At 35.8% G+C, this 21,228-nt stretch overlaps 1 protein-coding gene across 1 annotated transcript in view; it reads right to left on the bottom strand.

The window, feature by feature from the left end:
- The window catches only part of LOC120625841 (cardioacceleratory peptide receptor-like), a 37,018-nt gene that overhangs the window by 8,738 nt on the left and 7,052 nt on the right, over nucleotides 1–21,228 (bottom strand). Inside the window, exons 2-7 of the mRNA XM_039893079.1 lie at nucleotides 20,856–20,991; nucleotides 19,967–20,070; nucleotides 17,638–17,731; nucleotides 16,968–17,063; nucleotides 11,854–12,033; nucleotides 10,517–10,612 (exon numbers count right to left, since the gene is read on the bottom strand). Of these exons, the coding sequence (XP_039749013.1) occupies nucleotides 10,517–10,612; nucleotides 11,854–12,033; nucleotides 16,968–17,063; nucleotides 17,638–17,731; nucleotides 19,967–20,070; nucleotides 20,856–20,991 (706 nt within the window). The remainder of the gene's footprint in view (nucleotides 1–10,516; nucleotides 10,613–11,853; nucleotides 12,034–16,967; nucleotides 17,064–17,637; nucleotides 17,732–19,966; nucleotides 20,071–20,855; nucleotides 20,992–21,228) is intronic.

Below are 21,228 nucleotides of genomic sequence, written 5' to 3'. Positions count from 1 at the left end.
TGGTTTTAGAATCTTTAGTTTATTTCGATATTATACATTCTCAGTTGTGCAACTTGCCTTGTGAGGTAAAAGCCATTTAAGATAGAACATCTTCAGCCCATTTGTAGACTCTTTGTACTATACCCGTGCTCTTCCGTTTAGTATTCCGATGACTTGTGCACCTATCAACATCGTCATCATCGTTAATAGTATGATTACAGACTTTTGGTCCCGAGATAGGTCTTGTCTTCGGTGTGTGGAAATGTACAATTAATTAGCATTCCAGTGGCTTTTGACATCATCGTCGTCATCGTTAATATTCTAAAAGTTCTTAATAGCTCTCAAACTCTAGTATCATTATCATGCTCTCAAATTTGTATGAACCGACCCATTGGGTTTGCAATTTCGGATATTTAGATTTTTGGCGAGTCAGGATTATGCAGGCAGACTCAAGTGCCCTAATCAAACCTGCATGTATTGTACAGGTACCTACCTACTTTTACTACTAAACCACGATACTCAGCCTATTAATGTTCCACAGTCCATGACCCTCCATTCTGCGTTAATGTAACCCGCATTACAATCATCATCATCGTAATACATGCATCGGAGCAGAGTATTATGATAACGACTATTATCACTAACTTGTGATTACCAAAACCGACGGTTGAACGTGCCCTCCGAGGCACGGGGGTTTACAGAGCCTATTTCTCTTACTCTCTTTACTCTGGGCTGAAAAACTGGACTTAGAACCAAAGACCTCGTGATCCGTAAACATGCTTACATGCACAAAACGACGGCATTTTTATTATATTTGTGCGTTCACTTGGAAATGCCTTTCAAATGAAATATTTTAGCGTTTCATTAAAAATACAGTTTTTTTTAAAGGTCTAACTGTGTCCGAAGGGCGTTGAGGTTAAAATTAAATGTACCTTATAAACTTAAATTTCGTTTATGCACGGAAAATTAAAACCCCGTTGAAATGTGGAAAAACGACGTAAAAGTAATATTATAGTCAGCGAGAGCTTACACGTTGCGTGGTATTTCGTAAAGATGCAAGAACTATTTGCCTTTCAAATGAAATATTTCCCCCTTTCCCCCCGGACCTCGGTATCGAGTAGACGTGCGATCATAGTGTAAATTTTTATATATATTAATATTAAATTAAATTGTGTTCAAAAATAAATTTAAAATAATAGGAGTGCATAAGTGTTCAGGAGGTCTACTAGGAAGCCACAGGCCCCGTCTCAGCGGCGACGTCAGAGTTAAGAGTGTATGCGCCGCCCCTTCAGGACAGCCATCTTGCTGGAGGGCGTGATTCACTGCTGCGCAAGCGCCTCCTTCATTGAAGCCATCTTGTTCCGAGGCGTGGCCGTTAACGTTGACCTGCGCTGAGCTCATGCAACCCTGGTACCTGACAATTACTAACTGTAACGATTGTGACATTTGAACATCCAGACTTTTGTTATTGTTTGTACAGCGAATGGAGCACATGCGCATTTGATCTCTTAGTTGGGGTATTATAATGCCTGAGCCATACTTTCGACTGATATGATTGGTAATGCTTGTCCCACACTGTCGAGGAGTTCAGATTTGATAAACTAAATTACCTTCTAAGATTATCAAAAGTTAATATAACATAAATTAAAGGATTCAATATGAACAAATCATTCTCTGAATCTAACATTGCGGAAGATTCGCCTAACAAATCGGACTCAACATCAAGTTTTGTCTCATTGCGTAACAAAAGAAAGAGGGAAAAAGAGGACTTTAGTTTTGAATTCTCTGTATTCAAGGAGGAAATGAAAAGCTTGATACACTCTATGGTGTCCACAAATAGTGAAGAAATAAAGAAAATTACACCGACACTAGCAGACATTCAGCAATCAAATCGAAACATAGAAAATTCTATTGCATTTCTCACATCTCAAAATGAAGAATATAAAAAGAAAATTGAATTATTGGAAATGCAAGCGCAGGAAGATAGAAAATACATAACTATTTTGGAAGATAAAATTGAAGACATACAGAAAGGGATGAGGAAAACTAGCTTTGAAGTTAAAAATGTGCCGAGGAATGATAAAGAGACTAAGGAGGATTTGCTTGACATGGTAACTTGCCTGTCCAAAAACATTGATTGTGAAATAAGTAGGTCTGATATAAGAGACATATATAGAGTACGTCCAAGAAAGGAAGGACAAAGGAATACGCCTATAATAATAGAAACAATGTCAACAATAACCAAAAATAACTTCCTTAAAATGAGTAAGTCTTTTAATATAAAAAACAAGACAAAAATCTGTGCGAAACATTTAGGACTACGCCGTGAACCAGACGCTCCGGTTTACATATCTGAAAACTTAACAGCGAAGGCCTCCCGACTATATTTTCTGGGAAGAGGGCTTACAAATTCGGGTCTATATAAATACTGTTGGACGTCTTATGGCAAAGTGTATGTGAGGAAAGACGACAATTCGCGAGTGATTCTGATTACTAACGAGGCCCAAATTCAAAAACTGCAACAAGAAGACTGACTATGCTTAGTGAATACAGTGTCAATCACTCTTATAAATTTACATTGTTACTACATCTATCTGATTGTATATAATCTTAAAACATGCGAGCTAAATATTTTCATACACACATCACTTACTTTACTCACACATATCTCTCAAAGGTCACATTCCATAACTTACAATTACAAATTACTACCAAAAATCACCCTATATAGTTTGCTATACACACCAAACATACTCAAACAATCTTTACCTAAAAAATCTATGTTACTACTCTGGAATATCATAGTTGTAACACATGAATTGCTGCTAAGAAGGACGTATATTACACTACACGAAAAATACTGTAAGCTAATCTTTAATCATACCGTGGTGACGAACACTTGCTTCACACGCATACAGGGAAAAACATTTCAAAATGGATAATACACTATCAACAGTGAATGAAATAGACAAAACTGAAATAGCTACTTCAATAAATTGCGATATCGAAAACTTAAATGAATATATACATATAAATAAAAAAGATTTAACTATTATCACCCAAAATATACGAAGTATATATAAAAACATTGATGACTTACAAGTAACAATATCAAATCTAAGGCATGAAATCGACATATTAATACTAACAGAATGCAGACTTGACGACAGTAAAAACTTACCTCAGTTAAATAACTATATATCATTTGCTACAGCTAATCGTCTCAACCAAAACGATGGGGTAGTAATATTTGTTAAAAGCAATCTTAATCCTAAAATAAAAGAAATTATCTTAGATCAAGCATCATGTGTTCAGATTGATATTTTTAATCATATCATACTAGGTATATATAGGTCACCTTCTAATACTAATACTGATAGATTTACTGAATCACTTAGAATGCACCTTGACATAATCAAAACTTGTAAAAGTATTGTAGTAACTGGAGATATTAATATTAATCTTATCCAGAAACCTAATGAAAGTTCCACAGATCATAAAAATAGACATAATTATCTAAATATGCTATCTACGTTTGGACTTTTACCAGGGCATATATTACCAACTAGAGATAATAGCTGCTTAGACCACTTTATGCTAAAACTGGACAGAAAAAAGATCAATGCTAGTGTAGCTGTCTTTAACACAACCATCACAGACCATCTTATGGTATTTTGTAGTTTAACTAAAATTAAATATGCTAGAGAGACTACTAAGAAGAAAACTTATATTGATTTTGACAAAGCTCTTATAACACTAGCAAATAAAAACCTATCTTCTTTACTGCAATGTGACGACCCGAACAGTTTACTTGAAACTCTAACTACTAAAATCACTGAATCTTTACAAGAAAATACACATACTATGAATTTACCTAAAAAACAAAGAACATTAAAACCATGGATAACTCATGGTATCTTACGCTGTATTCGTCATAGAAATAATTTGCAAAAACAACTAAAACGTAATCCAGATGATAACATACTTAAAATAACATTTAAAAGATATCGCAATTACTGTAACAATTTAATTAAGAAAGTAAAACGTTTACATGATAGGAAATTATTACTTGATAAAAATCCAAAAGTGCTATGGAACAATGTAAGAAATTTAACTAATTCAAAACCCAGTAAAACAACAAATTCCCAATTACTAGACATCGACCCATGTCCTGCAAAGGCAGTTAACTCGGTAAATAACTTCTTTGCTAATGTTGGACCAAACCTTGCTAAAGAAATTGAATCAAACAATCAATTATCACTCCTTCACAAATCAATAGAGATACCTAACGGTAATAATCAATTGTCATCCTTTGTTATCTTAAATACCGATCACGAAGAGGTAACTTCAATTCTCTTGAAGTTAAAATCAGACAGTGCTTCTGGTATTGATAACATCCCTACAAAGTTTTTAAAACGCTCAAAAGACTTAATAGTTCCCATACTCACTTATTTAGCAAATCTTTGTTTTACAAAAGGTGTTTTCCCTTCACTTATGAAGCAATCAATTATTACTCCTGTGTATAAAAATGGGGAAAAAACTCAAATCAATAACTACAGGCCAATTTCAGTATTAACGGGTATGTCTAAAGTAATGGAAAAATTAATTAATAACAGACTAATTCACTACCTAAATAAATTTAACATATTATCTACCTCGCAATATGGCTTTAGACAAGGGAAAAGTACGCAAGATATCATCTTAGATTTAACTTCGCGAATTACTGACCATCTTGACCAGAAAAATAAATGTCTAACTGTCTTTTTGGATCTAAAAAAGGCGTTCGATACAGTTTCTATCCCCATCCTTGTAAAAAAACTACATAACATAGGAATTAGAGGAAACCAGCTTAACCTGATGAAGGACTATCTAAGTAACCGAACTCAGCGCGTAAAAATAGACGACTCTATCAGTTCTGATCTTGAAATGACCTTTGGTGTTCCACAAGGTAGTGTCTTGGGACCTACCTTGTTTTTAATATACATAAATGACTTATGTGATTTTAAAATAAATTCTGGACATATTTACTCTTATGCAGATGACACTGCTATAGTATTTTATGGGAAAACTTGGATAGAAGTTCATAGCGCTGCCGAAACAGGCTTAAGAAAAATTTCAAGTTGGCTTAATGCTCACTTTCTCACACTTAACACTAATAAAACAAACTATATATGTTTCGCAATAAATAATAAAAGTCAACCAATTACATCAAATCTAAAAATACATTACTGTGACGACCAGAGCGTAATTTGTACGTGTCCTACCATTGATAAAATAAACTCAACCAAATACTTAGGCATAATTATTGACCAAAGATTATCCTGGCATTCCCATCTTGAATTAATATCTAGCAGAATTAGAAAATTAATTTGGATCTTTAAAATCTTAAGACATGTTGCAACAAATAAAGTTGTTAAACAAGTCTATACAGCTCTTGCTAAATCCATACTGTCTTACTGCGTTCCAATATGGGGAGGAGCATCAAAAATTAAATTCCTTGAATTAGAACGTAGTCATCGCGCCTTGTTAAAAGTAATGTACTGCAAACCATATCGATTCCCCACAATTGAGCTATACTCCATAGATAACTTGTTGAGTGTGAGAAAGCTATATATATTACAACTATTATTAAGGAGGCATAAAACAGTAACCATAGACATAAACACAAAGACGAAAAGAAGAATAAACATTAGAACAGGTTCAAATATTGTAAAAACTACATTTGCTAAAAAACAATATACTAGACAATCGACTTATATCTACAAGAAGGTAAACAGTTTATTAAATATACACTCACTTAATACTTACCAGCTTAAAAAGACTCTAACTGAGTGGCTTGGAAAACTAACATATGAAGACACTGAGGCATTACTCGAAGCAAACAAGTAAAATCCCAATCGCAACACAAACACTCACACACACACACACACACACACACACACACACACACAAACACTCACACACACACACACACACACACACACACACACACAGAAACACACACACTCTCTCCCGGTTATTGATTTGATTTTATATATATAAGAATATATACACAGATAATACATATTATATACATTTTACGGAAGGCGGGACACCCTGGCACAAGTAAAATAATTACTTAAAAGGATGTCCCAACAACGGATAAATGTTAAATGTAAAACGTATTTTTTGAATAAAAAAATTTTTTCATTTTTTTTTTTTCATTTTTTTCATTTAAATGGAGAATGTATTCAGAATGGGCTATTCAATGCCTTTCGGCTTTTTGAGTGCCGAAAGTGTCTAATCAAGTCTTACGTTGATCGCATTAGATGGTATTAGTAGCAAAAACGACATTATTGTTGTCCGTTATATTCCCTGTTGCCTCGTACGATACCCACAGAAAGCGGCGGTGGTGACAACTGCTATATTCTCAACTACAATCACCACGCAGCAAATATTTAAAACTTAATATATACGCTGATTAGCGGCGATATCCTAGTAGGTAAGGAGTTAAAGCCCCGGCACGCACCACTGACTTTATGGAGTTATGTGCGTTTTTAATTTCAGAAATTTAATATCACTTGCTGTAAACGGTGAAGGAATACATCGTGAGGAAACCTGTATGCCTGAGAGGTCTTCATAACATTCTCAAAGGCGTGTGAAGTCTACCAATCCCCACTTGGCCAGCGTGGTAGTCTACGGCCTAAACCCTTCTCATTCAGAGAGGAGACATACATACATTCATAGCGATTTCTTACAGGCAACCAATGGCGTAAAAGGAAAAACATAGAAAAGAGGTAGGTGGTGCAATAAATAAGATTTAAAATTATACAAACCCGTCATGGTGATTATAGGTAAACTCTCCCGTTGGGAGACTATTGATGACGATGATTCACAATGCTAACATTTAAAAGAAGCCTTATCCTAGCGTATCTAAATAAAATGGCTAGCAAGATGGTACTTTAGAATAAGTATCTGCCATTAACTATTCTGAGCTCTAAGTGTCTGGCCATTATTTCTCATTGCTTGCATTAACATGCATTTGTTGGATTTATCAAAGCTTTTGTTTTTAAAAATGGTTGTGTATGTGTATTTTTTTATCATTTTTCCCCTTTTATAATCTAATGCTGACACTTTTAAAATGGGATTTTGTAATCTTCATTATTTTACGGTAAAACCAGTGCTGTGCTAACTTTCCTTTATAGATCTTCAACTGATAATTACCAAGAATTCTGCATCACCTCATTCGTTAAACTTATTTTAGGTTTCTATTAAATAAGCTGTTTGGTTTGCTGAATATTGCTACGTTTTATTTAATGCCACCTCTTCTAGATCAACATTGGTCAAAGTGCCAGTAGGAGAAATATCCAACATAATATAAGAAACAAACAATGAATTAAACAACACTACATTTTTGTCCAGGTTAGGTAGGTTTGTGTGTTCTTTAGTTCGCTGAGGTGAACATAGCATAAATGAACGTTAAGACAGTCATGCATGCGTCGATGTTTTATTTACAGATGAATAGATAAACCTGTCTTTGTTGGGAACCTAGCAATATTCATTGTTCATAGTATCTTTTTGTGAAGTTGTCAAATTCTGGCAGATTTACGCTAACGTAGATGTGAAACATGAAAACTTACATCAAGGCCTCAGATGTTTGTACGTTTATTATACAGTTTTATGAATTAACTTAACCGATTTGAACTGGAATACAATATGGTATACTTTTGTAAACAAAATCCCACCAGATGCAGTCATACTAAAACTATTTTATTTGCCATTAAAGTTCTAAAACCATTTAGAATATCCGTTCCACAAACAGTGGCATAAATAAAAGAACATTAAAAACAGCTTTTCTTGGATCCCGCGACATAAGTGGCTGGGATTAAGAATTTTAATATTATTTAAATACCTAATGTTTAAATACTTTATGAAAAAAGCTATTAGAGTGGCAGTTTTGTCCACTTAGAATATAATGGACGGGATCATAAAAATGTTTTTATCGTCGGTTCTAGCTATCATGTAGCATGTTTCTTTTGAGACAACGCTTTTTAATGCAAATTTTTCAGCATTGCTTTTTCAGGTCATTACACTATTGAGTTTAATGCGATTTTTGTGTAGCTGTAAAAAATTATGCTTTGTAAATCATCATCAAAAATACATATATATTTTAACATACTTGTTATTAATAATGGGTAAACTCAGCTAAAAGGTGTCACAAAACGTTGACCCTACTTCGATAACATTCTTTGGATATAGAAGAAGTTACTTCAAGAAAAAACACGATAATAAGCAAAAAAAGAAAAATACTTAAAAATAAATAAATATACTACGACAATATACACATCGCCATCTAGCCCCAAATTAAGCGTAGCATGTGTTATGGGTACTAAGACGACTGATGAATATTGGTTATTTATTGATTAGGATGAAACATTTATTTTTGACGGCCGACTGGATTTGGCCGGATTCGATTCCCACTACTGGCAAATGTTTGTGAGATGATCATGAATTTTCAGTGTCTGGATGTTTAGCTGCATGTCGTAATGTATTTTATGCATATTATTTTGATGTCCGATTGGCGCAATGGGCAGCGACCCTGCTTTCTGAGTCCATGGCCGTGGGTTCGATTCCCACAACTGGAAGATGTTTGTGTGATGAACATGAATGTTTTCAGTGTCAGGGTATTCATCTGTATATTATAAGTATAAGTATGTTTGTATATTATTCATAAAAATATTCAACAGTCATATTAGTACCCATAACAAAAGCTACGCTTACTTTGGGGCTAGATGGCGATGTGTGTATTGTCGTAGTATATTTATTTGTTTATTATTTATTATTTATGTATTTATTAAATGTTATGCTTTTCAACTTTTCCAAATTTAACTTTTCTTAATTGTTTATTATTAACAAAGATACTTACCCTTTTCTAAAAATAATTTTTTGCAAAAAAAAAATCAATCAAATGAAACAATTGCTTCATTAGTATTGTTATATTGTCAGTTGGAGTGATTTTCTCGAAATAAATTAACAGACCTCCGCATTTATAATAAAGGTTCTTACGCTTAAAATATCAATACCATTCGGCAATGCGAAATCATGTTTATACACGTTTTGTTGCCGTTATATTTTAAGACTAGATGTAAATCAAATCCCAGTTGTAATAAGGTCATAGATATACTTTAGAATATATAAAAGTATGAAGGCGTCTAACTATAAATGCGTAGTAATGTGACCCAATAAACATTCAACGTCATTTTACTTTCTCATAAATTACTCACTTTTTTATGTTTTAAGAAATGTTAGAAATCGGCCAAGCCTGAGTCAGACTTACGGACAGAGGGTTCCGTGCGGTACAGACAGTAGCATACATTTCTTACATATATTAAAGTTTTTAACAATTGTAATTGTTGAAGGATTTTACCAAATTATACCATCCACCCGATTACCTACCCTGTTCGGAACTTCCATATATAAAAGTACATATAAATAAATTGGATTCGACTGATTTGTTATCGCTACCAACGCCAACGCACAAAATGTGTAATTTATTTAATTGGAAAGCAAATGTGAAATATAATGAATGCTCCATTAAGTTGAATAATAATTGGAAATTGTTTCCATTTAATTAAACTGCTGCAGATTGTGTATTGTTTTCGAGTCGATCATCCACTTTGATAAGTATGTTTTATTATATTATTCTGGAAATTGTATTGTAAACTTTTTAAATTAAAACAATGCGAATACTTACGACATTATTTATCTTTATTACTCAATTATTATCTTATGATGATTTTTTTTGTGCGTTGTCACAACGGTGATATTAACATGTCAGTCTTTAGAATCTAGTTTCGCCCAGCCGTTATAGGTTGGTTCAGTCGTTGGTAACAATGTTTGTGGTAAATTGTCCTAGACAACCAGGTAACGAAGATAACGTAAGTTAAGTCTGTTACTCTGAAGAGATAAAGAATTAGATCCAATGTTTGTGATTTAGTAGTGATTTAAACTTTTGGAGAGTTTCGTTAAGCGAATGAAAGATTTGAAACGTTTCGTTTGTCCACGTAGCGCAATTTAACTCTAACTCAAAAACACATGCTTGTCCCAGCAACATTGGGAAAGTCCCAACGTTTGGTTGCATCACTATTATTGGTACACAATTCTGTTGAAAAATCCGAAATAGAATGGCCATCGTCTAACCCTGGGGCAAATGTTGGGGCAACTAGTCCAGAATATAGTTTTTTTTTATTCCTCTACAAGTTAGCCCTTGACTGAAATCTCACTTGGTGGTAAGTGATGATGCCGTTTAAGATGGTAGCGGGCTAACCTGTTAGGGAGAATGGTAGTCATACCCCTAATCGGCTTCCACGCGACATCGTACCGGAACACTAAATCGCTTTGTCGGAAAGCCTCCCACCAGACCAGACCAGAGAAAACTCAGAAATTATAAATTTCCAAATTGCCCCTTCCTTCCCTTCGAACCCTTCCTCTGCTTAAATTCACAGCGCTCAAAGTTGCGTTAGGGAGGTCGTCGAAATAGTTGAAATAATGTACTTACCAAACACGATTACGAAAGTCATCTTAACCGTTTTAATCTTAGCTTTCGGTATTATTCCACGACTGCTCGCTCTTCGACTATCCAAATCATCGCTGCCTGCAAGAGAAGTTTTAATTAAGTTCCTATTATCAGACTCATCCAGTTAACACTACTTAGAATAATCAAAAAGAGACTTGACGAAGCCGTCTGAATATGGCATAAGTGAAGAGTGCTGGACCTTTATGTGCCTTAGTAGTAATGGACGACTTTAGACCACTTCGGCATTCAACACTAGATCAAAGGCGTTGGACTAGCTTTTTTTTTTTGAATGAATGAATGAATGAATACACTTTTATTGTACACCACAGAGAAAATTTACAGAGATACAAATACAACAGCACAATAAGGTAGAACGTACAATTTGGCGGCCTTATCGCTAAATAGCGATCTCTTCCAGGCAACCAAAGGCATACAAGAAAATGCTATACGAAATTAGAAATTAAATTATTATTTTTTTTTTTTTTTTAAATATACTACGACAATAGTAAGCGTAGCTTGTGTTATGGGTGCTAAGATGACTGATGAATATTTTTTTATGAATAATATACATAAATACTTATATTATAAAATACATATAAACACCCAGACACTGAAAAACATTCCTGTTCATCACACAAAAATTTTCCAGTTGTGGGAATCGAACTCACGGCTTTGGACTCAGAAAGCAGGGTCGCTGCCCACTGCGCAAATCGGCCGTCTGCTTTGTCTATCTTCTATCTCGTAGGGGAAAGGGGAACGTGGCTTGATTTTCACGCTAGCCTAACGCAGGTTCGCGTACTTCTAAGATTATTATAATTGTGAAACAAGAGCATCAACAATATTATAATAATACTGCTTTAAGTCCTAACTACCAATATAAGCCACTTCCAAGTTCGGACCATTTATTAGGTATTCGGCTTATGCTGTCCACATAAGTAAGAAATAAGTTCAGCTTGTTCAGATTTAAGTTAAACTTTGACGAATTCTAGAATAGATTGAATTGAGCAGTTCTATTTCTATTCTTCCTTGTAGATAAGGATAGCAGAACTAAATTCAATCTGAAATCTTAAGATTTTGGATTACATTGAATATTTTTTTATTCCACTACAAGTTAGCCCTTGACTGCATTCTCACCTAGTATTAAGTTATGATACAGTCTAAGATAGAAGAGGGCTATCCTGTTAGGGAGTATGGTAGTCATACCACGTAGCACGTATTTGTCGGTAAGATGGTAACTGCCACAGTCAAAGCCCACCAGACAACTTAACTTAACTTTTAATAACTTCCGGCGTAAGTCTATGTGTCTTTGTTTTACTAACTTTGTCTAGCAGCTGCTCTCTTGCTGAGCACGCGTCGACTCTTCTGCTGAATTTTGATCAGAATGACCCCGTAGCAGGCAGCTATCGTGAGCGCAGGCGCAACAAATAGTGAGATGAATACCGTTGTCATCCATATCTGCCATTGCAGTTGGTTCATGCTTGACCAGCATTGGGGAGTACCTTTGTAAAATATAACAAGAATTTATAAAGTAAGTATAAGTTTTACAAAAATTTAATAAGGCCGAGTGATGAGGGCAGATCAGAACTCAGTTGTCTAGGACGTTACTCGGGGGAACGACAATACACACATCGCCATCTAGTCCCAAAGTAAGCGTAGCTTGTGTTATGGGCACTAAGATAACTGATGAATAATTTTTATAAATAATATACATAAATACTTAAAATATATAGATAAACACCCAGACACTGAAAAACATTGATGTTCATCACACAAATATTGTCCAGTTGTGGGAATCGAACCCACGGCCTTGGACTCAGAAAGCAGGGTCGCTGCCCACTGCGCCAATCGGCCGTCAATCTTCAATCAAATCTTTATTCAATTTAGGCTATAGTTACAGCACTTATGAACGTCATACATTTTTTGGTTTTAAAAATATTAATGTAAAAAATAAAATAAAAAAAACTACAATGATCAATAATTAATAATTAAAATTAAGTGAAGTTGCAGACTTAAAATATGTAAGAGATGTTTAATAAAATTTTGTTCTAAAGCATTAATTTATACTCTTTGCTACTATTACCATCTACTGATATCACCAACCCGTCTACCCAAGGGTGGATATGAGCAATCCGTTCAGTTTGGAGAGGCCTTTAGACCAAAATTGGACTTTTAGGTTATTGATGATAATTGAAATACTAATAGCTGAAACGGTTTTTTTGTTTGCGCTAATATGAATGAATGAATGAATTACTTTTATTGCACACCACTAAAAGGACATAGAAAAAAAAAGAAAAGTATAACAAAACAACGTAAATTTGGCGGCTTTATCGTTTCATAGCGATTTCTTCCAGGCAACAATGGCGAAGATAAAAAACACGTACAGAAAATAGTTAGGTGGTGCATATATACATATACCCAAACAATAATATCTTAATTATTGTTTGCAATTGTTAGCCTAATTATTGTGAAAGTTTGTTTGCTACTTAAAATAACTGTACTGAGCTTATTACCTCAGAAATGAAATAATGGGACGGGAGGGTGTTGCGACGCGTTTTGTTGAAGTTTAATGTGTTGTCGCGGGAAACCGCTACTCAGTGTATCTGATATATCATCAGCGCCATCTGTCGGGCTGATTTGTGAATCTAAACCATCCAGGGTGCCACCCAAACGGATACCAAAAAATTCATTCAAATCGGTCCAGCTGTTTAGGAGCAGTTCAGTGACATACACACGCACACAAGAAATATATATAAACATGATTGCCTGTCTTGTGTTTTGCAAAACTCTAAACTGGCTGGGCCTTTTTTGTTATTACTTTTAATCCCCTCTTTTTTCTCCTTAATTGATCATAAAAATTTTAATACAGACGCTTATTTTAGAAACAAACCGTTACAGCAAAACTTTTGTGATAAAGAACCGTAATCTAACCATTTTATCAAATATAAGTTGATATGGATGAATCCATTTGGAATATAATTTTTTTCGCGGAATTCTATGACGGAGATGAATGTTTCCTATTTTCCTATCTGCCCACTGCTATTTCATACCTATCAGGGGTACGGGCAAAGGGGTATCAGTATAAGGGAAGGTCCTTTATCCGAGAATAAAGTAGTTCTATATCTAGGAGCACCCGTCATATTGGATTTATGATGATAAACTCGCCGGATAAGCTCACTTTCATTTAGAATAGTTTTTGTATTCTACTCACCGTCCCCTTTCATTTAATAACCATATGAAGGCGGGGCCATTATTTGGACCCTCTTTGTGAGTCCGCCATTTTGAAACGTTCATTATTTTTATGATGACAGCTTTCACTCTATGCACTTTAGACTCGATTATCAGTTTTTTATATACGCGAGTACAATTACCTACGTGACGCAAACTCACACACGCACATTAATACACTCGATCATCGGAGACAACAATTTAAGGAGAGCACTGTCGCATGTAATACAGGTTTTTACCTACATCAGGGACAGTAGATTTTAAATTGCACCATTTCATACATTTATTACATACACACCAATATAATTTGTGAGGTACGCATTTGTTTGTATAAATATAATAATAATTACTATACATTATAAAAACTCTATGTACCTACATTATTGTGAATAAACTGTTTTATTATTATTATTATTATTTTGGTATATTATACGTATATTAGATAGTAAGACTGGAGTAAGAGACTGCGTAGAGTTTTTGATATCATCATCATAATATCAACCCATTATAGGCCCACTACAGGCACGGGCCTACTCCCACTATGAGAAGGGGAGTACAGACCGTAGGGGGGAAGGGGGGTATAGACCGTAGTCCACCACGCTGGCATAGTGCGGATTCTTGGACTCCAACATGCAGATAAATTTCAGGCATGCAGGTTTCTTCACGATGTTTTCCTTCACCGTTGAAGTAAATGATATTTTAATAACTTAAACGCATATAACATAGAAATGTTAGAGGTGCTGGGATTCGAATCCGAATTCGGAAGTTACACCGAAATACTAACCAATGGGCTTTCACCACTTTGCAAATTTTTAATATCCCGCAGATAATAAAAACTCACGTTGTATAGAAGCAGGCGTTACTTTGCGGAAATCCATGATATATTATCAAAATTAAGCTTAATTTGCTATACTCCGCGAAAAGCAGGAGAATCTGTGTGGTGTAATTTATAATTTCCGAATATTTTCTGCTTAGCAGGGCAAGCACGTGCGGTCCCCCGATTATATCCCCTGACAATGGGTATAACTAACCCCTGCTAAATCACTGGAACACTTTACCCCCGGTTATTAACACACATTTGTTATATCGATATTATTTCCACTCGTGCGCAGGGTTCCTAGATCAAAAAAATCTAAATTCCGGAGAATATGCCGGAGACTTGATGAGATTTCCTGACTTTCTTATAAATGTAATATTAATATTGATAAACATCGTGTTTATGAATAAACGAAGAAAATTTTCAAATTTTTCCTGCGCGTGCGGACTTTATGACTGTGAAGTGTGAATGAGACCGGGGGGAAGGGGTGAGGTGAGGGGAAGCGCCTCTCCATCCGCCCGCGCTCGCTATAACATGTCAGTGCATTACATGTAGAAATTCCGGACGGTTTAGACTTTCTCCCCGCATTCCGGACAAAGACCTGTATTATCGGACATGTCCGGACAATTCCGGACGTATGGCCACCCCACTCGTGCGCCAGTGCTCTGAGTGTGAATAAAGCTGTGGTAGAAGTTAAATTTATATCCTTTCCCCGGAGATATAATAGAAAAAAATCGTACCGCTAAGCAGTTGGGGTTTCGCTACAATGCCGCGTAGAATCCGATTACGGGAATGGGTGGTCTTCTTTGGTGGACAGCTTCGGGCGTGGACTGTTTACCACCCTGCCGAGCCGTGCTACCAAGCGGCTGTCAAGTGCTCCCGTACGATTCCGCGTAGAAACCGATTTGGAGTATGGGTTTATACCCTGTCTGTGATACCCTTAGCCCGCTACCATCTACTATTGGTACCATAATCTTGACAAACCTTTTTATAATTTTTGGGATTAGAACCCATTACCTAGTGATTTGTAGGCACCGTGCTAACCACTTTACCACCGATTCAGTAGAGCGTGATATACGAGTAGCTTCGTGCATAAAAGTAGATAAGAAAATTAAAATTTGAAATCTTAATTTTCGCTGAAAATGTGTACGTATTCATAATTTCGGTGCAATGTTTAATGCAGAACTCCTCGAATTTTCCTAACGCAGCGAAATATTACTTCAAATTATAATAAAATTTGTGACGACTATGAGTGTGAGGTATGGAGTAAAATTCTAAAAATATATTCAATTTGTTAGCTTTCATCATTTTAAAAGATGCATGGATCTTTTAACGTTACGGGTATGGCAATTATAAGCCATACTAACAGTTAATCAGTTTCCACAAGACATCGTACCGGCACGCTAAATCGCTCAGCGACCCCGTTTTTGTTGTTAAGTAGCCTCGACCGAATGATGCACCAAAGCAGACCAAAGGAAATTCAGCCCCTACCGGAAATCAAAACAGGATCTCCACTTATAGGGTAACAGCACTTACCACTGCACCAAAGATGTATGGGAAGGTATGGGAAACTCATCAGAAGTTGCAAACAGACCGGTTGCCAGTGTTATAATTTTATTAGGGACAACAAAGTGTATCAGGCAATCTTGAGATTAGTTCTTCTGAGTAACTTCTAGAGTTATTCGAGTGAGTAATTAAATTAGTTTCCTGTTGCCGGGGATAAAGTACTATTAATTTTAAAAAGTTTGTAATGCGCGAGCTTTATTTTATTGCTTGTGGCGTTTATAAATCGAGAAAAGGTAAGGCTCTTTTCACGAGGTTAACTCATAACTCAGGTTATTATGGATTCTCGGATCATGAGCTTCCAAAAGAAAGTAAACATTAAACATTATCATCATAATATAAAGTAATGGACGTCGATTGCTGGATATAAGTACTTTGTAGGGAACACCAAATACTATGTTATTGTGCCGCTTGTGTCCAGCTTTCTGCGACTCGTTTGATGTCATCTGTCCATCTCGATCAGCCAACGCTGCTTACCAGTGTGGGTACGATTCTACCAATACCCCAACTTCCATCGGTTCCACTCGCTATATGACCCGCCCACTGCTACTTCAACTTTGCGACTCATTCAGCTTTAGGAACTCTAGTTCTTCTACTGATCTCCTAATTTCTGATCATTTTATCACGTAAAGATACTCTGAGTGTAGCTCTCTCCATCGCCTTTTGAGTGACTCTGAACCTTCTTATGAGGCCCATAGCAAGCGACCACGTTTCAGCGCCGTAAGTTATCACTGGCAACACGCACTGTTTTAAGACTTTAGTCTTCAGACACTTTTAAGCGACTTAAGCACAACACTTTATGCTTAAAGAAGACCAAAGTCAACGTACCTTGAATATTGGCTTCGTCAAACAAAATCAGCATCGGCATACAAAAGAGGAAGCTGAGGACCCAAGCGCCAACTATAAGAGCGCGTGCACGTCTCCCTGGAAACAAATAACTTTGATGAAACTTTTTACATATTTCTATTATTAATTGACGCACTAAGCAGATAGCCTATCCAAGGCTAGGTGGGAAAGCATTGCATATAAACAGAACAACAATTCGCAGGCCATACCAGGAGTTCTTCCTAGAACGTGTTGCCCCGTGTCCATCAACCTAAGGCGTAAGTGTTAAGCATCATGTGACTAATAACTCCGGCAACTACGCTCACAGGAAATTGCGACAGAAATAAGCGAGATGGTAGTACTTCCCCGGACAAACACTGTGATAAAAAAATCTACTAATACTAGTGCTAAAACTAAGGCTTATACAGATACTAGAACTAGCTAAGAATGATTTCTATTTATTAATTTTCTATTTTGGGATTATAGGGATTTCTATTTTGATAGACTTCCATTGATATAATTCTTGCCTGCTTAGTTTAGTGATTTTTCTATTTTGTAATAAAAAAAAACTCTGATTTTACTTTCCAAAATTTAATCACTCAGTTTCAGAGATACTTCATGCTACGTAAGAAATATTTAAAAGTCTTAAAAACCAATAAATAAAAGTACTTACAACTTCCAGTGAACCTCATAGGATGTGTGATTGCATCGCATCGGTCCACACTTAGCGCAACCAGCACGTACGTTGAGGAATATGTTACTACACCCTAAAACAAACGTCACATTATTGCGATGTATCGTAATAAACCGGACTTCATAATTTCAACCCCTTACCGGCCCAGTAGAGGGCACGGGTCCCTTCCCACAATGAGGAGGGTTGAGGACTTAGTCCACCACGCTGGTCCAGTGCGGATTGTTGGACTTACGGATTGGTAGATTTGTTGATTCATAGACTTTGCGGTATCGCGATTTATTTAACCGAAAACGGAATTGAATGTTTACGTATGTCCTACTAAGGATGGTCGTGCAAAATTCATAAAAACTCAATATTAATTTATTTCAAGTAGGCCTAATATAAGCACTTTTGAAACGTCAAGTCTATCTGTGTCTAGTGACTCTACCACCGGTTTAAAATTCATTTTTATATCTTGTGAGAGATGAAAGCGGAGTCGGAGCAACCTTGTCATTAAGAAGTTCATGAATGTGTTTTAACACATTCTTTAAACTTATGCATTGGTAAGTCCAAAATTACCTTAGGAATCATATTATAAAAGCGTATACTCAATCCCACTAATTACTTCTGCACTGATAGGCAGATGTCACTAAGTTATGACCTTTTCTTGGAAGTCGTCTGTTTATTGTGCGTTCCAATTACCTACTCGTGTCATGAAAAAAATATTAGAAGCAGCCATATACCGTTCAAATGGTGCTCATGCTGACATATAATTCTTATATATACAGTCTCAAAATAGTATTACGTAACGGTACGATGATACAAAATTTCCCGCAGTAACAACTCTAAGCGCACCACAAAAATTAAAGAAAATAAAATATGAACTAGCTAACACACTACATACAATTAAATGGAACAGTGAACAAGAATAGAACAGTAAAAATATCATAATTGTTACCAGAAAGTTGAACTTGAACTGACTGAAATCGCTATCGATCGATCTATAAATATTCTAGCAACCAATAACCAAAGATAGTACTATCGCAGAGTGTCGATAGTTATATATACGAGTAGAAGCCTAAAAAAAACCGTTTACACGGTGATGTGGGACCTTACTTGCCTCAAAGGTAAGGGACCTATATTACACCATATCCAGTTATTATGAAAATTAAGGCTCAATGTGCTATACCTAATCCGCGAAAAAACACTCGCGCATTTTCGCGAAGTATAGCAAATTGAGCTTATTTTTCAAAATACATCATGAATTCCGCAAAGTAACGCCTGCTTCCATCCAACATATCCAGTGTCGCAAAGTTATCTAGCGGATTTCAGCGTTCAGAATAATGTGTAAATGCATTTCCTAAGGACTAATAAACGATAACGCCGTGAGATATTTATGTCTAAACAATTTTCCCGTCCTTTTTGTGTGAGATAAGACATGGTAAAGGGGTAGACATAATAATTGTATAATGGCGCACATTCTCGAGATCATCATTATTGTGTTGATATCATGCTTAAACTCGCTTAGAAAAAAGCTTAAAAAACCCCTAAGTGATACTAAAAATCTTGGGTACGAGCTCTCACACAAATAAACCATACGAGTATAATAGAATGCACTCCTTAGTCAGCTTTTTCTATAATATCTCGGATCACCGACGTCGCATCTTCATAAAACACACTTTATTTTATCCTCTAGATTGTAATTTTTAGGACACTAAAACTTTTATTAAAATTTTCTATTGTGATCCTGAGATATACTGTTATATTTGACAAACTATCCAAAGATACTTAAAAGAGAGACGAAAGTAAAGTATCTTTTTTGTAAAATATGTGACGCCCCAAAAAATAATAGTAACGAAATAATACGCAAAATACTAAATTGACACTTAAATACATCATAATAAGTGTAATAAGCGTATTTGTGCCACAAGCGACACAAAAAATGACCGATGTCCAGCAGTGGACGTCTGTCGGTTGACATAATAAAAAGAAATGATAAAACTTAAACTTCAGTAGGCCGTGTGGAAGATACAAATTTAATCAATTACATTACTTTCACAGATTCATGTAAGTATTAATCCATAGATTATATTTTTACTACTACAAATGAAAAGTAAAAGAATACATCTGCAACAACAATAATTTAGGTACTTATTTAAAAATGTATTTTATATCAAATTCTCATTTATGTATGTAGATAATTACATAGCCTCTTGAGTATTGGACTCAAAAGTTAGAAATTGATAAGAAATAGGGACTTGTCTACGAAAGCGAAAAGTAATAAAGGGTATCCAATTTTCAAGCAAGGGGTTTACTTTAGTTCGAATACCTGTAAATATTTCATCAGCTTGCACATTACAGAACCAGCGTACCATGATATCGTTATACGGTGAACTAGGTCTGGCAGAACGCTTATCAAACCCACCCATAAATCTGTAAAAGAAGAACAATATAAATAAACATAAAGGTGCGTTTTTAGTGTCAAAGCGGAGGGAATATTCAAAACTCTATAACACACAATATTAAAACTCTATTTGCCACGTTATATAAATAGTAAAGTAATGCTCGGAACTAGATGCAGCGTAAGAATTTTAAGTAAGTATTTTGAGTAGTTATACATGGAAATCGATAATTCCAGACATCTGGGTAAGGAGAAACATATTACTAGTATATTGGAGAATATGCATGTGTTTTCAGTTTCGGTTCGAAGCTTTTACAGCTTGGTCACTTTGTTATAATACGGATGGTGTCAAAAATTGTACAGCCTGTCGGTTTGTTTGTCTGTCAGTGCTGGCTAATTTTTTACATAATTTTTTTAAGCTTGCTTACTTCATATAATGATCTACGTTAAACCGGATGTCCGCTATATTTATCAAATTTCTCACATTCCCGTTACAGACTTTCAGAGACTTGACTTGAATACAACATGCCCATACTATGTTTCGAGACGACTTAGACCTTCATTTTGAGAGAACTCCCTAGAGCAGTGGTGTGTGCTGTGGTATTGGGAGAGGTTGGATATTTATAATTTCTTAACTGTCTTTAGACTGATCTGGTGAGAGGGTTCGCCGTGGCTGGCTAACATCCTTCAGATAAACACATGCCGCCAAGCGATCTAGCGTTCCGGTACGATGCCGGGTAGAAGCCGATTGGGGTACCATACCCTAAACATGTTAGCCCGCCGCCAAAACAGTCGGTTATAAATCTACGTTATTTACCTGCTATTGCAAGTTGCATGATGAAGAAGTTCATGCGGCTCTTTCTAGCCTTAGTGAGGAAGAGGGCCAGCACCACTGTCGCATTGCCAGCCACGATCGCCGCCAGCAGTACCCACAGTATTGCCAGCTGGGTACCCTGTATCAATAAAATAATAATAAAAATAATAAATAGACTACGACAACACACATCGCCATCTAGCCCATAAGTAAGCGTAGCTTGTGTTATGGGTGCTAAGATGACTGAGGAATATTTTTATAAATAATATACATAAATACTTAGAATATACATATAAACACCCAGACACTGAAAAACATTCATGCTCATCACACAAACATTTTTAGTAGTGGGACACGAACCCACGGCCTAGGACTC

The sequence above is a fragment of the Pararge aegeria genome, chromosome 8 (assembly GCF_905163445.1).
Source record: "Pararge aegeria chromosome 8, ilParAegt1.1, whole genome shotgun sequence".
NCBI classification, from domain to species: domain Eukaryota; kingdom Metazoa; phylum Arthropoda; class Insecta; order Lepidoptera; family Nymphalidae; genus Pararge; species Pararge aegeria.
Note: the sequence above shows the minus strand (reverse complement) of the source record. Positions and strands in the feature narration are given on the sequence as shown.